This window comes from Tiliqua scincoides, chromosome 8, assembly GCF_035046505.1.
Source record: "Tiliqua scincoides isolate rTilSci1 chromosome 8, rTilSci1.hap2, whole genome shotgun sequence".
Lineage (NCBI taxonomy): Eukaryota > Metazoa > Chordata > Lepidosauria > Squamata > Scincidae > Tiliqua > Tiliqua scincoides.
Window position 1 is genome coordinate 12,201,484 of NC_089828.1, and position 15,642 is coordinate 12,217,125.

At 41.5% G+C, this 15,642-nt stretch overlaps 1 protein-coding gene across 1 annotated transcript in view; it reads left to right on the top strand.

The window, feature by feature from the left end:
- The window catches only part of ATP8B4 (ATPase phospholipid transporting 8B4 (putative)), an 81,486-nt gene that overhangs the window by 29,682 nt on the left and 36,162 nt on the right, over nt 1–15,642 (top strand). The window contains exons 8-12 of the mRNA XM_066635425.1: nt 1,615–1,697; nt 8,480–8,638; nt 8,992–9,080; nt 12,366–12,562; nt 15,116–15,324. Coding sequence (XP_066491522.1) covers nt 1,615–1,697; nt 8,480–8,638; nt 8,992–9,080; nt 12,366–12,562; nt 15,116–15,324 — 737 coding nt within the window. The remainder of the gene's footprint in view (nt 1–1,614; nt 1,698–8,479; nt 8,639–8,991; nt 9,081–12,365; nt 12,563–15,115; nt 15,325–15,642) is intronic.

The window sequence follows — 15,642 nt, forward strand, 5'->3', positions numbered from 1 at the left end:
CACTGGATCAGGCCATAGGCCCATCTAGTCCAGCTTCCTGTATCTCACAGAGGCCCACCAAATGCCCCAGGGAGCACACCAGATAACAAGAGACCTCATCCTGGTGCCCTCCCTTGCACCTGGCATTCTGACATAACCCATTTCTAAAATCAGGAGGTTGCACATACACATCATGGCTTGTAACCCGTAATGGATTTTTCCTCCAGAAACTTGTCCAATCCCCTTTTAAAGGCGTCTAAGCTAGACGCCATCACCACATCCTGTGGCAAAGAGTTCCACAGACCGACCACATGCTGAGTAAAGAAATCTTTTCTCTTGTCTGTTCTAACTCTCCCAACACTCAATTTTAGTGGATGTCCCCTGGTTCTGGTGTTATGTGAGAGAGTAAAGAGCATCTCCCTATCCACTCTGTCCATCCCCTGCATAATTTTGTATGTCTCAATCATGTCCCCCCTGAGGTGTTTTGTTTGTATCAAATTGGAATGATAATTATGACTGTATAACCAAATAGATTGTTTTCTTTATTGTAAGTGATTTAGGTGATATAATTTCTAGATTGGAAAAAGTTAATGAACATCAAACAACAAAACGTGATATGACATAATCATGGTGTGGGTTTCCCCATCCATTGCTGTCCTCCATTGGCTGCCACTTTCGGGGCAAATGCAACAACGTCATGTCATACATTTGGTATTACTAAATATTACAGGAGAAGAAGCTGGATATGCAAAGCTGCTGCTTTTGGCTGTAAGACAAGATTATCATAATGTCCAATTCCATTCTTCACAAGTCACAAAGGATGAATACCAACATTGTTGTTAAGAGAGTTTGGCTGCAATCCAATTGACACAGGAGTAAGTCCCACTGAACTGAAAAGGACTTGCTTCTGAAATGCTTAAGATTGTGCTGTCAATGGCAATAAGTTAGAGCCATGATCGCTTGAGATGGTAATACAGGCATGCCCCCATACCCACGATGGATATGTTCCCTGCACCTCCGACGGATATGGAAACTATGGATGACCCATTAAAAAGAGGTTCAAAAATCCTCCCATCACACAAATAACTTATCAACTTTTGATTCCAGCCTTCCTGTCACTGTTCCTGGACTTGATGGCTCTTTGCTATCTCCAAATTGGAAGCAGGAAGCACTCACAGGAAGTGAGGAATGTGGCACTAAGCTCTTTAAACTCATGCATGTCACATTCTTTTCAGCCCTCTGCCTCGCTGTGAGTGCTCCCTGCTTCCATAGCCAGCAAACCTAGCAACAGCAACATGAAGGCTAGAATGAAAAGCAGACAAGGCATTTGCATGATGGGGGAATTTTGGAACTGTGGATAATTTATACCCCAGACACTGGATCCGCAGATATGGGGGGGGCACCTGTACTACTTACAACCTTTTTTATCCTGCTGTTGCTACAGGTCAAATGATTTTGCAGGTTTTTGAAGATCTACCAAAACCTACAGAAACTGTTTGATCAGGGAAGTTAGTGGGGTACTCTGTTATCTCACTGGGGGAAAACAATTCTGTTGTATGTCTCCAGCCATTATGGGCAAGTGGGCAGGTTACAAACAGTTTTATGTACAAATAGAAATATTAATTTCTTTTACAGGGAAACCAACCTAAAGGTTCGTCAGGCTTTACCAGTCACCTCAGAACTTGGAGCTGACTTTAGAAGGCTTGCAGAATTTGATGGTAAGCACTGAAGTTAATTCCTATAAACTCAATTACTATAAATTTCTTGTTTTGTAACAAAAAAATCCTGGTGCACACATGTGTCTAATAATGGAGGCCAGCTCCTTCGTGCAGGTGCAAGGGCTCTGAGCCACCAAGGAGGGATATGGTGAGAGCTTTGACTGATTCCTGGACCAGAAGTGCAGAACTGAGCCTGAAGTCAGCTGCTGGCAAAGAGTTATGGAACATGCCTCTCACTTTGGAAAGGGGAAAGAAATTCTATCAGCCAGGTTCCCCCTCAGATTCCCCCTTGTCTCCTTAACTGCAGTAAAGGAGTATCTTAACTGTAGCTAAATCCAGTGTTTGCTGACACCCTCAGATCCTATTTAAGCGTTCACAAATAATTTTAATACATATAAACCATAGTTTAGCCGAACTGGGCCAGTGCAATGCTGATGCATAAATTGCTAATGCATACTGGGCTGCATGAAAAAAGGCACTGGGTTCAGAGCATGAGAAGCAGTTCCGCTGTATTCTGCACTAGTCTGACCTCACTGGGAATACGGCATCCTGTTTTGGACATCACGTTTTAAGAAGATCAGGTTCAGAGATAGCCAAGCATGCCGCCTGGGGACAAAGGACTCTCTTGACCCCTTTCCTTGGGTTGCTAGTGTGCTGCATGCTATGGGGGGCAAATTGGGAGGCAAGAAGTTGATTGAACGTTTTGCACCTGCCATGGTCCCAATTCATATAACTTCCATGAATCCTTGAGAATCCAGCTTCCACTGCTGCCAGATTGAAAGGCAGTCTGGGTTGGGATAATGGTGGGGGAAGTGCTAAAGCTCCGTGACCCCTCACTCCTCATTCTAGATGTCCAAGGGATCTGATCTGACTCCTTGATCCACCCTGATATACCTCTGTGTTTTCTTGCTCCTCTTTACAGAAAGTAGTGCAAATACTTATAAAATTATTGTATGATTATTGAAAATACAGATAGTAAAGTTTACTATTATGTGTCAGTATGTGAGAATCTAACCTGCTACTTAAAAAAATAATAATAATTGTGTTCTAAAGATTTGGTCACAGTAGTTTGACACAACCTGGGAGATTTTTCAGGAAAATATTATGTTGTTTCCTGATGACTTGACAATGGTTTATTTGGACATTATTTATGCAGAGTGAAAGATGGAAGAGTTCCTTAGCAAAACTTTGTGTTAATCTCTCAGTGTTCTCTGAAGCCCCTGTGGTCTTATGAAATATTATTTTCACAACTCAGGGGATGGTAAAAACTTTAATGGACTGCAGATGGCACCCACAGGCTGGTATTTATTTATGATGTTGTTTATTATTTATATGCTACTTCTCTTGTCCAAAAACAGACCACCCAAGGCAGCTAACAAAAATGAAACACACCGATTAAAATAAAATAAAAACCGTAACAGCAAACTAAAATTGCAACTTTTGAACATTATCGAGCAGGGCCAGGTTAAAATCAAGAAAAATTCACATCAAAGACATGTTAGAATAAAGTGTTATAAAATTACCTTGGTGGAGGGGGGGGGCAACACGAATCTCCTGGGGTTAGGTGTTCCAAAATGTGGTCTTTGCAATTAAAAAGATTTTCCAGCCCTGCTGAGCATGCCTTTTCTGGTTTGTGGATGGGGGGGGGGGATTCATTCATGAACCAGAGGTGTTCTTTGAGGTATAATACAATACACAGGACAACTTCATACAGTCACAGCATATTTAATAGTTTAAACAGAAGTCAAAATAAGACACGTGACTTTGGACTCCAAGAAATCTCACACCCCAATCCTAAGCTCCGCTGCTGCAGCCAGGCCACATGGCCTGTGCTGCTCCCAGTGCAGTTTAGGAACAGGCTGGAGGTCTCCTCAGGGTAAGGGATATTTTCCCCCTCACCTGAGTAACGCCCCAGCCACCCTATGGGGCTTCTCAGATCGGCACCAGCTATATAGCTGGTTCAAATCCAGGAAGCCCGTGTAGAGCTGCCTTGCCTGGTAGCAGGGGTTAGGATTTGCCAGAGGCAGCCTCTGCCATTCCAGCCCCCCTCCTGGGCCCCACATGCCCCACATGCCTCCCACATGCCCCCTCCCTATCTCTTAAATAAAAGAGGTGAAGAATTTTTCTCTAAGAATTGTTAGCATTACCTAAACTCCTGTAAACCTAAAGTTGTGGTATGTATTTCAGTTTAGTTTTGTCGTAATCTAAGTTTGTTACTTAGCATTTTACAGACATTAAAGTGTTTTCCAGAGGGGATCTAAAAATATAAGACAGACAGCCAACTTAGGGCCCAATCCTATCCAATTTTCTTGTGCTGGTGCAGCCATGCCAATGGGGCATGCACTGCATCTTGTGGTGGGGCAGCAGTCACAGAGGCCTCCTTAAGGTATGGGAACCTTTGTCCCTTTACCGTGGTGCTGCGTTGCGACTGCACCGATACTGGAAAATTGGATAGGATTGGGCCCTCGATCAGCTACGATTCCAATTGTAGTTGATGAAAAAATTACAACATGTGTGTTTTTCTCTTTTTTTCCTATTTAATGCCAGTTGGGTTTTCTTTTTCTTTTTTTCCATCTTCAGATTTTGACTGCTGTGGTAGTCTGGTTTTTGCCACTTCAGACAAGTTTACATATTTTGCATGACTGTTAAGCCTTATGGTGGCACAGCATTTAGTAACAGGAGTCTTGCAGGAAACAGCAACTATCTTGTGGTCGCCCTGACAGCACATCATGCAACCCAAAAGCAGAAATATAAAACATGAATGGTTAGCGATCGAGAGGGGCAAAGGGCCATACCCACGTCGCATGACTTGCAGATTTCCAGTTGAAGCCTTGCGATACAACTCGTAATTCCAAATACCTGTGTGCAACCTCTGGATGTCAAATATTTTAAAAAAGAAAAAGAAAATCCTAAATGTAAATCTTTTGGTTTTCTTGAGTAAAGGCTGAGAACAAGAAACCCAAATATTTTTGGCTGCCTGCACCTGGAATGGAAAGCATTTAAGACACTCATATAGCCGCAAGCAGGCAGAGTAAGGTGCACAAATGGCTTAAATTATTAGTATGTTGACTAGTCCAGTAAATTGGACATGGTATTGGGTTTGGCTATAGACTTGCTGAACGAGTAACTTACATCCCAATCCCTGCCCATACTGTGCCAATGAGCGTGTGCTGCATCCTAGGGTGGGGGGTATTTTAAGAGGTCTCCTCAGCGTAAGTGAACTTTGGTTCACTTGCCCTGGCAAGAGCATTTACGTTCTTAATGGGTCTTCTTGGTCCTGCACCAGCTATTTTGCTGCCACTGGACGGAGAAGTGAAGAGGGTTGAAAGGGAAAGTGTAGGATTTGGCTGCATGCAAGTGCTGCTGAACCTGCCTTTCTGGCCCTTCATCCTGCCTCCCTCCCTGCCCCCTCTCTATCCAGAAACTCCCTTGTTGCTTCACCCTCTCCGTGCCAACTCACTGACAGTAGTGGATGCTGTCCACTCTGCCTTTCAGTGCGCTGGGCCACCAGCAATTGCATTGGTGGCTTTGCAGTGCTCACCGGTGGAAGTGACATTCTGCCAGCATCCTTCAGGTGATGGAACAGCCCGATAGGATTGAGCTGTTATTGTATTCAGTGGGGCTTACACACATCTATAATTGCTGTCTGAGAAACTTTTTTTGTAATGTCTACTTTCAACGTGTCAACAAAATATTACAGGAAACCAATACACTTTGTTGGTTTACTATTGACAATATCTAAAATATGGGAAAACATTAAGAAAAATCTGGACACGAAATGGGTCTATAACCTCTACAACTGCATTTTGGTGACGCTAAATGCGAATGAGTTTTCATACAATCCAGCAAGTTAATACTACTTTATGTTCATCTACATAAATATTTAGCATCCTACACATAGTCTTGTGCAGTTCAGCTTCTACAATGAATGCTCAGCCAAGCTTATGACCCTTGGGGCATGCAGATTATGGTCAGATGGACTGCAAATTTGAAAGGCATGACCAAAACCACGGGCATGTGTGCAACTTTTGGATGTCTATGACTTCTTCTCTGTGCCTTTGGTGGCTCTCCAATTAAGGGATGCCATTTCCAGTTTAAATACACTCATCCCACCTGCCTGCAGTGTGGTCTTCTTTCTCTTTACCCTGGTGAATGAGATGCCATTAATAGTGTTTATGTGTTTAATATTATTGATTCTTTTTCTTTCCAAAATAGGAAAGGCTATAGTTCAGTGGCAGGGCATATTCTTTATATGTAGAAGATATAATCCTTGACATTCCATGTATAGCTGGAAAAGACCCTACCTGGAAAGCTGGTCCCTGTGTGTAGGCAATACTGACCTAGATAGCCCAATGATATGATTCTGTGGAAGTTTGTTTCATACATTCAACCTGGCAACCTGTAACGATAGCAAAGGCTATTCTACAAGTCTATGGGAAAACAAAAAAGGCTATCCTACAGTCAATCAATCAAGTCTATGGAAAAACAAAAAAACAAATGTTCCCTTACTCCGAAGAGGTGTTTGGAGGCTGAAACTCCCCTATGGCATACAGTGGGCGCTGCATTGGTGCCACTGCATCACCATGTGGGTATTAGGATTGGACTGTTAATGTCATATGAGCTTCATACTATCTCCCATGCAGACCTAGAACATAACGTACCCCTAGCCAAATTTTTCAGCTTGCATCCTGCTGAACATGATGTGTTTTCTTGGCTAAGGTCCCTTGATAAAGGCTGCAAAAGCAGAACTTGAATACTCCTGCTGATGACATCACCTCTCCTACTATATGAGAGGTTCTGGAGAAGTCTTTTTTTCTCCCATGCCTCCTTAACTATGCCCCTGCTCAATTCTTTAAATATGCCCTTCATGTTAGTTGGGAGGCCTAGGTGGAAGAAAGAGAAACAACAACAACAACAACAACAGTATTTATATACCGCTTTTCAACAAAAAGTTCACAAAGCGGTTTACAGAGAAATCAAATATCTAATGGCTCCCTGTCCCCAAAGGGCTCACAATCTAAAAAGATGCAACACCAGCAGACAGCCACTAGAAAAGACACTGCTGGGGTGAGGTGGGCCAGTTACTCTCCCCCTGCTGAATAAAAGAGGAGCACCCACTTGAAAAAGTGCCTCTTAACCAGTTAGCAGGGGTGAAACCAAAGGAGAGCTGTATAAAGCGCTACACTGTTGATTTAACTGGGGCTTGCACAACTTGTGATCCACCAAGCAAAGCACAGCCTACCAACCCTGTATAGAGGACCACCCAGGGCTCAGTAAAATCTGTTTTCGATGCCTTCATGGGACTTCAAAGTCAAGCATGTTATCAAGCCCTCATGAGACCACAATACTGGGAACCATTATGTGTACAGGACCAACCACACAGTTCTGTCCCACAAATGTTGCCTCCTTTGTAAGAAGAACATTTTGTTGGAAGAAGCCACATCCTCATCTCTACTGTCCGAATGGTTCCTTCATATGCAAATTCCAGTGGGGCTGCATTGGACTAGTGGGTTTTGGCCAATCAAGTACCAGGTTTTCAGTAATTTGAGGTCGGAAGTCTTTGGAGACACTAGATCAATTTTGTATTGTGTGGCCCCACAACACTTTGGGAACATGTGTACAGAGAACCACATGAATGTGGCCAACAGGATGGCGCTCTTCCACACAGATGTTGCCTGGTTTGGAAAGAGAATGTTTTGTGTGAGGGAAAAAGCAACATCATGGTTCCTTCATACATAACTTCTGGGAATGGCATGAGATTTGCGCCACAGGAGAGCTGCTCTTTGTCGCATCTCTTCAGTGAAACTTTTTTTTCCCATTTCATAATCATTTTAGTTGTTATTTGCCCATACTTTTAATTCCCAAATCACCATGTTCTGACAAAGCAAAAATGTCAGTCAACATTTTTGTATGAGGTGTCATCTATTTGAAATAGATCTCACATGAAAAACATGAATGTCAAATAAAATGCTAGCTTTTAATAACTTTCTCTGGTATGGAAACTCGACTTGCTTACATGGGGGCATTTACACATCTTCTCACATGAAGCTTGTCACATTTTTAAAAATTCCATTCAGCCTTGAAACAGATCTCTGTGATATTAAAGCAATCCTTCAAATCAGTCTCTTGATGAGTATGTTAATTAAAAAAAAGGTCATTTATGTCATGGCGTTGCATTAACATGAATTGCTATCTAATGCATGCGTTTATATAGGTCCTAAATTCTGTTGATTAATGTTAATGTACCGTATGTATCCATTACGGTAAAAACCCAACATTCAGTCTGAACTAATTCCAACAAGAAAATATTGATTCAAACAAGAAAACTCCCAACTGTCCTCAGAGACTCTAGTTATGACTAGTTAAAACTAGAAACTGCGTCGTAGGACATCCTAGTTCTAACACAGAAAAATCAGAAAGTATTGGATAAACACACCCAGTACAGTAGTTTCGAGTTTCAACTACGAGTTAGAACTAGAATCTCAGAAGACAGCTGGGAGCAGTGGCATAGCTAAAGGAGTGCAAGGGGGGTTAATTGCACCAGGCAACACATGTGGGGTCCATCACACCTAGCCTGTGAGTTTCTAATTTTACTATTTGGAACTAGCAATAAGTAAGTTTGGGTTTTTGCTGAAGCGTATCATCCACTAGTGAGCCAGACAGAGCTTTTCTCCTAATACAGGAAAGAAATACAACCTAAATAAATGTGGAACATAAGAAAATATCAGAACCAGACAGGATATACAAAGCAATAACCAGTGTACCTGATCTCCATTTTTTAGGAACAGTTGACTGTGAAGCTCCTAATGACAAGTTTGATAGATTTGCAGGAATTCTTTCCTGGAACGATGACAAACATTGTCTTAACATTGAAAAAATTTTGCTACGTGGTTGTGTGTTGAGAAATACAGCCTGGTGCTTTGGAATGGTCATTTTTGCAGGTACAGTGGAACTTTTATTATGATTCATTAAAATCATTTATAAGCTTACTTTCCAATGTAATTGATTGCCCTGGGTGTCATATGGAAGATAAAAAAATTTACAATACATAAAATCATCATAAAGCAAATCATAACAGCTATACTGCCCCCTCCCCATGAAAACAGTAGGAAAGTACAAAAAGACTTGTGCCTCAGTGAACAGAACTGTGAAACCTAATGGTGGAAAGCAGTAGTATTCCCATTAATCATTTTCTCCATGGGCAAATAATCTAAAATAAAAAAAAGTAATGGACAGTATTCTGTTGAGCAAACATTGCAGGCTTTAAAAAAGAATATTATTGCTATTTTTGTAGGCCCTGACACTAAATTAATGCAGAACAGTGGCAAAACAAAACTTAAACGAACAAGCATTGATCAGCTGATGAATACTTTAGTATTATGGGTAAGTACATTGCTGCACTGAGACCATAAAAATATGTGGGTTGCATATTGGCATCTTAAAATATCTCATAATGGGGAATGTATTTGCAATCATGTTTCTTTTTGCCCTTTCTTTGATAATCTCCTGAAGGATTTGCATGGACACATGCTGGTCCTTGCTAATTACAAATCACAAGAAATTCAGTATGAAAGCAGCTCTGCTGGATCAGGCCAAAGGCCCATCTGGTCCAGCATCTTGTTTCCTACAGTGGTTCACCAGCTATGAACAGGAGAGCAGTGGCATCATTAGAGGGGTACGGGGGAGCATGGACCACACTGGATGACACAGTTGGTGGTGTGTGACACCACTACTGGCCAAAATTGTGAAATCTTGGTATTTTCAAGTAATACCATCATGTTATATATCATTTGATGAGTCATTTAATGCAGAATGCAATGAAACAAACTACGTTGAAATATCTGTATTCTGTCAAAAGTTATGGCAAAATAACCAGAAAAGGAAAACACAACTGTCTTATGTAACAAAAAGTGGGTTTTTTTTTACTCAAAACTGACCAATGAGACTGATTGTTCTGAGAGCCAATGAGGTTTTATTACGACACAGCAGGGAACCAATAAGGTGTTAGTATGAGTCAGCTCTCATTTCCATGAATCAGAGCTAATGCTAGAACTCTTATTCAGTTGTGTGTCATCAAGTTGGCTACTGGTTTTTTGTTGGTTAGTGATTTGTTGGGGGACCTGTACTGTTATAGATTAAAATAAATAAAGTTAATGGGGGCTACACCAACTCTAGTGATGCCACTGCATTTAGGTTGTGTGTGTGAGTTTGTAATTTATCCTGTATGGTCTGGTAAGGGAGGAGGTCCATCATGGGAATGACTTAGGGCCCAATCCTATCCAACTTTCCAGCACTGATGCAGCCATACCAATGGGGCATGTGCTGTATCCTGCAGTAGGGAGGCAGCCACGGAGTCCTGCCACGGATAAGGGAATGTTTGTTTTCTTACCTCGAGGCTACATTGTGGCTGCAGCAGCACTAGAAAGTTGGATAGGTTTTGACCCTCAATCGGTTCTCGCACCAGCTGGTGCAAACCCTAGTGATGCCTTTGCAAGAGAGAAAGGTATTTGCAAATGTTGGCATTCAGGTGGCATTCAGAGACAAATTTCCATTGCTTGGTAATGCTTCCTTTCAGGATGAAGGATATAAAATAGAAAAATAAAGTATAACAAACATTCCGCATGCAGCACACATCACAACATTCGGATTCAGGAGAACCTCTCTCCTCCTGCACTGCCCCACTCCACTAATTGATGACATGGTTGATTTCTAAAGCAAGGCATTGTCCTTTGGGTCACTGAAGAAATCATAGGCTTTTGCAATGCTTCCATGTCAATTCAGAAATCTTGCATATGAAGACAGAGCATTAATGTGAGAAAAGCAAACTCTGTCCTGTTGGAAAAATTTCCATTTGCATTTTCAACATTATTTGTAGACTTTCCAGGCAACTCCCTTCATACCATTAATGTTATTTGTTCAATGAAATTACTTAGAAAAATACAAGTTAAACCCACATTTATTAGAATATTTGCACTAAGTAGTCATCATGGTTTTCGTTAGCTGCTAAAACAATAGAAAGGTTTTTATCTTTGCCAGCTCTTCACGTATTTGCTTAATATTGGATTACACTGATCTGGGACCAAATTCTAAAATCTGTGCTGTGGACTAGGATCTGCTGTGAGGCAGTACCTCTCAAGGTGGCAGTAGGGAATAATGTCACTCTGGAGGGAATTTAAGGAGACAGTTTGTCTTAGGAGGATCTCCCTAAATGTTCTGGCATACACAAGGACTATATAATGCCAATCCCAGTTAAGGCCACTGTAGAAAGGAAGGAAGCATCTCTTCTGAATACAGAGTTCTGTAATTTTAATTCTGCTCTGCCTTTGAACACTGTACAAAGAACAGGGAGGGAGCCTTCTTGCATTGGTTTCCAGAACAATTTGGGAATTTTTGATGTATGTGTATATTTGCACAATTTCCTTTAGAGCAGTGCTTCCCAAATTCCTACAATGGAGCACTGTAAGAAACTGGGGCAGAACTGGGGTGGGAGAGGGTGGGACCGACAGAGTTCTGCTCCACCGGATCCTGATCTCTGAGTCAGGCCTTCCGGCCTGACATGGAGCATCTCAAGTCTACACTGGCAAAATAGCTGGCGCAGACTTGAGAAACCCTATTGTGGAGCTTGGGGCTTTCACCAAGGGAAGGGGACAAAAGTCCCTTTCCCCGGGGCGATCTCCGGTAGCTGCTTTAGTGCTGCCGCCGCCTTTAGGTTTGGGTTGCAAATTTGCTACGTTTCTAACTACCTGCATCAATTTCTTTTAGGCCTAGCTCAGTTTATGACTGTTGTAGGATAAGCACAATGCTGTAAATATAAAACACGCTTGATGTGTGGAATGAGTACATAGGCTAGAAACATTGGCACTCCTGAAGTGTGATCCTATGTGATCAGAAATGCTTGAGGGAAGAGGAATTTTGTTTCACCACTTCCGTGCCTTATCTAGATGGGACTCCGAGTTCCTAATAAGTTATGAGTTTTACAAGTCTATTTCAAAATAGAAGGACTGGATACAAATTATATACCTATTAGGTTAATTACCTAAAGTTTTCAAATTAGCCTTCCAACTAAGTCTTCCAGTTTCCTGTTGTAGTTATTTACATTTTGAATTTGTACACAGCCCTTCAATTTTTTCAGGGTGGTTCGCTGATCCTCCATACTAAAGGCTGGTGTCACAGTTTTTATCTAATGGTACCTGATATGCCTGCTAAAAAAAATAACAACAAAATCTAATGAATGATTCCGAATTTGAATGTGTCTCTATAGCCAACTGAGAAAAAAGTCAGATCCCCTATCAGTGTGCAACCTTATAAAAGAATAAAGAAGTACTGTCCCTAATTGGGCAGGGAATGGGGTCAGGATATGAAGCTGATATGTAGGTCGTTATGGTAGAAATAATGCCCAGTGGAATTGGGCAGGATCTGATGAATATTGAATGGTTGGCATGGAAACCCTCTCCTCTCTTTTTTTTTTTTGTTTGAGTTGACTTTTTCTTGCATCCTGTGCAGTTCTATCTAAAGTACTTATTTACTTATGCAAGAGCATACCTTGTTGTCACACAGGAAGTAGAGAGATAATTCTATATCAATTTATTGCACAGATAAGCTTTAAAATTAGTCATTTTGAAAAGGAACAAAAAAAAAACCTAATAAATTTATCAACTCTAATTTCAGATCTTTGGACTTTTGATATTCATGGGACTAATTCTTGCAGTAGGCAATTCGGTTTGGGAGCATCAGGTTGGAATCCATTTCCAAATTTACCTGTATTGGAACAAAGCTCTAAACAGCTCTCTATTCTCAGGATTCCTAACATTTTGGTCATATGTTATTGTACTTAATTCAGTTGTGCCCATTTCCTTATATGTGAGGTAAGATGTTAGATTGTTCTTTAATATGTATTAAACTTTACGTGTATAATCCTGCTTTCTCCCTGCAGAGGGCAGCACTGTGTGTGTATGTGTGTGTGGGAGGGGGGACATGGAGGGACATTTGCCATGTCTACTGCCTAGGAAGCCAAGATCCTCAGCTGTACTTCTTGGCTGTATATCATTGAGTTCAAAGAACTGAGATTTGCCCTTTACAAATGTTTACAATTCTTTTATTTTGAGTTTTTATACACAAAAGAGGAAAGTAGGAAGATGACAATCGTCATAAAAATGGGTTGGGGAAGTTTCTTACAGAGTTATTTTGAGGTACTCTGGTTTGTGAGAAAACACGTTTTCATTTTGGTATAACATGTTTTTCTAGAAATTTCCCGAAGTTTCCTGCTTTAGCTAGATTCTCCATCTTTCTGCATAATCAATTATAACATTGATTTGCTCAGTGGGCTGGTCCGTTCCTCATCTGTCATTGGCTCGCTGTTGGGAGCAAAGGCAAACAGTTAGTTATAATTGTGATGGGCATATAGATATAAATATGTAACATCTAGCACAATTTTTACATTTAAGTTAAAATAGTATGCTGTGGTAGAATAAACTCTGTATAAGTTTCCTTCCCCGCCCTTTGTTTGCTCAAATTCTTCAGATGCCAGGCAGTGGATAATGTTGCTTCCTGCAATGGCATTTGGCAGTAGTAAGCCCCACCACAAATTGCCAGTGGTGCTGTGGTAAGAATAGGATATTGTGAAGCTATTTCCTACTGACTCATCTTCAGTTACGAAGATATTTTTTTTAACTATTCAAGACTGAATCAACAGCTATTCTATGCAGAATTTCACAACAAAGTAAGCCACTCTCTCCTCTTATGTACCCCATTATGACCTCCAAAATCCATTGAGAGTGACCTTTTACTACTATGTCCATGTGGCTGGTTTGGACTTTGGATAGAAATACAGATAGGACCTCGGTATCCACTGATTGGCATCCATTGATACTGGGGTCCACCTTTAAATGCCTCGTAACAAGGGAAAAAAGCACTAAAATCCAATTTTCTACCTTTGTGCTGTTAAACCACACTGGTTACAAGCTTTTCAGGCTTACATGTTGGCAACCTTCAGTCTCGACAGACTCTGGTATCGCGCTCTAAAAGGTGGTTCTGGAACAGCGTCTAGTGTGGCTGAAAAGGCCAATTCGGGAGTGACAATCCCTTCCACACTGGGAGCAAGTGCAGTCTGTCCCTGGTCTGTCTCCCTGGCTATGGGCCTTCCTTCTTTGCCTCTTAGCCTCAGACTGTTGGCCAAGTGTCTCTTCAAACTGGGAAAGGCCATGCTGCACAGCCTGCCTCCAAGCGGGCCGCTCAGAGGCCAGGGTTTCCCACCTGTTGAGGTCCACTCCTAAGTCCTTCAGATCCCTCTTACAGATGTCCTTGTATCACAGCTGTGATCTACCTGTAGGGCGCTTTCCTTGCACGAGTTCTCCATAGAGGAGATCCTTTGGGATCTAGCCATCATCCATTCTCACAACATGACCGAGCCAACGCAGGCGTCTCTGTTTCAGCAGTGCATACATGCTAGGGATTCCAGCACACTCCAGGACTGTGTTATGACTCAGGCTTAAAGATCGCTTTAAAGATCCACTTCCAGGTTACTTGCTTGCTCCTCCATTGTCACGCTAGAATGCTTCAGTATAGACCAGCTATTTTCAACCACTGTGCCATGGCACACTGGTGTGTCGCAACTGGTCCCCAAGTGTGCCCTGGAAATTTGGGAGAGGCTCATTTATTAGTAGGTGCATTAGGGGATGTGACAGCACAGTGTGCCTTGTCAATTGTCAAAAAACTGATGGTATGCCTTGACCGTTTTAGTGCCTTGCCAGTGTGCCATGAGATGAAAAAGATTGAAAATCACTGGTATAGACACAATACCACATTGAGCCACTAGATGGGGTGAATAATGGAATAATTTCATTGGAATGCATGGAATAGAATGCATGACATAAATGTATTCTGGGTGACAATAGAGGGGCAAGAAACCTTGAAGTGGGTCTTTAAAGCTATTTTCCCACTGATTTGGTATCCACTAATTTTTTTTTATCCACTGGGGGTTCTGGAACAGAACTAGGCACAACCTGAAATGCATAACCTGTAATGTAAACTAGGCACAACCTGTAATAACTAGGCACAACCTGTAATGCAAACTGGGTTATTCAGAATGGCAATGTAGCATTTATAGAACTCTCTCCAACTTCAGAGAAGCCAAATCCAAAGTCCAAATCTGAGCACCTACAGATACATTGTAAGACCAGCCTGTTTGGGATGATCACTGGAATTCATTGCTGAGTTTGGAAAGGGTGGGGAAATATCACTGAAGTGGGTACGTTATTATACTACTATGCTTTTGTTACATGTCCCATGCTTTTGTTGCCTGTTAATAACTATTTATTGTTATCTTTTACACCTCTCTCAGCCAGCTGCTTGACTGACCCTTTTTTATCTGCAATATTCAAAACATTTTAAAAGTGTTTTTTGTCTGCATTCTTTCAAAGTGTGGAAATCATTCGGCTTGGACAGAGCTTCTTTGTCAACTGGGATCGCAAAATGTATTATTCCAAAGAAGATAGCCCTGCTCAGGTTTGGACAACAACTCTCAGTGAGGAACTGGGACAAATAGAGTACATTTTTTCAGACAAAACTGGGACACTCACTCAAAACATCATGACTTTTAAGAAGTGCTCAATTAACGGGAAAGTTTATGGTAAGTCAGTGGCCTTTAATTTGACCAATATTACATTCTTTCAAAATGTCCATCTCATTTGAGATCTTTTGGGATTCTCTTTATTCACATTACGATTTAAGTTGAAAAGATGAACAGCACTTCTGGGAGAATGTAAGCAAGCAAACACCACCATAGGTCCAACTTAAATGTTTCTGGATGTAGTACACATTCTCTTCTGGGAAAGAGCATTGGGAGTGCCTCTGAGGCAAGCCTGAGAATTCTGGGGAGGGACTGAAGAGAACCAGAAGAGGTGGGATGCTGACGAGAGAATGACAATTGGGAGGGAGGACACAAGAT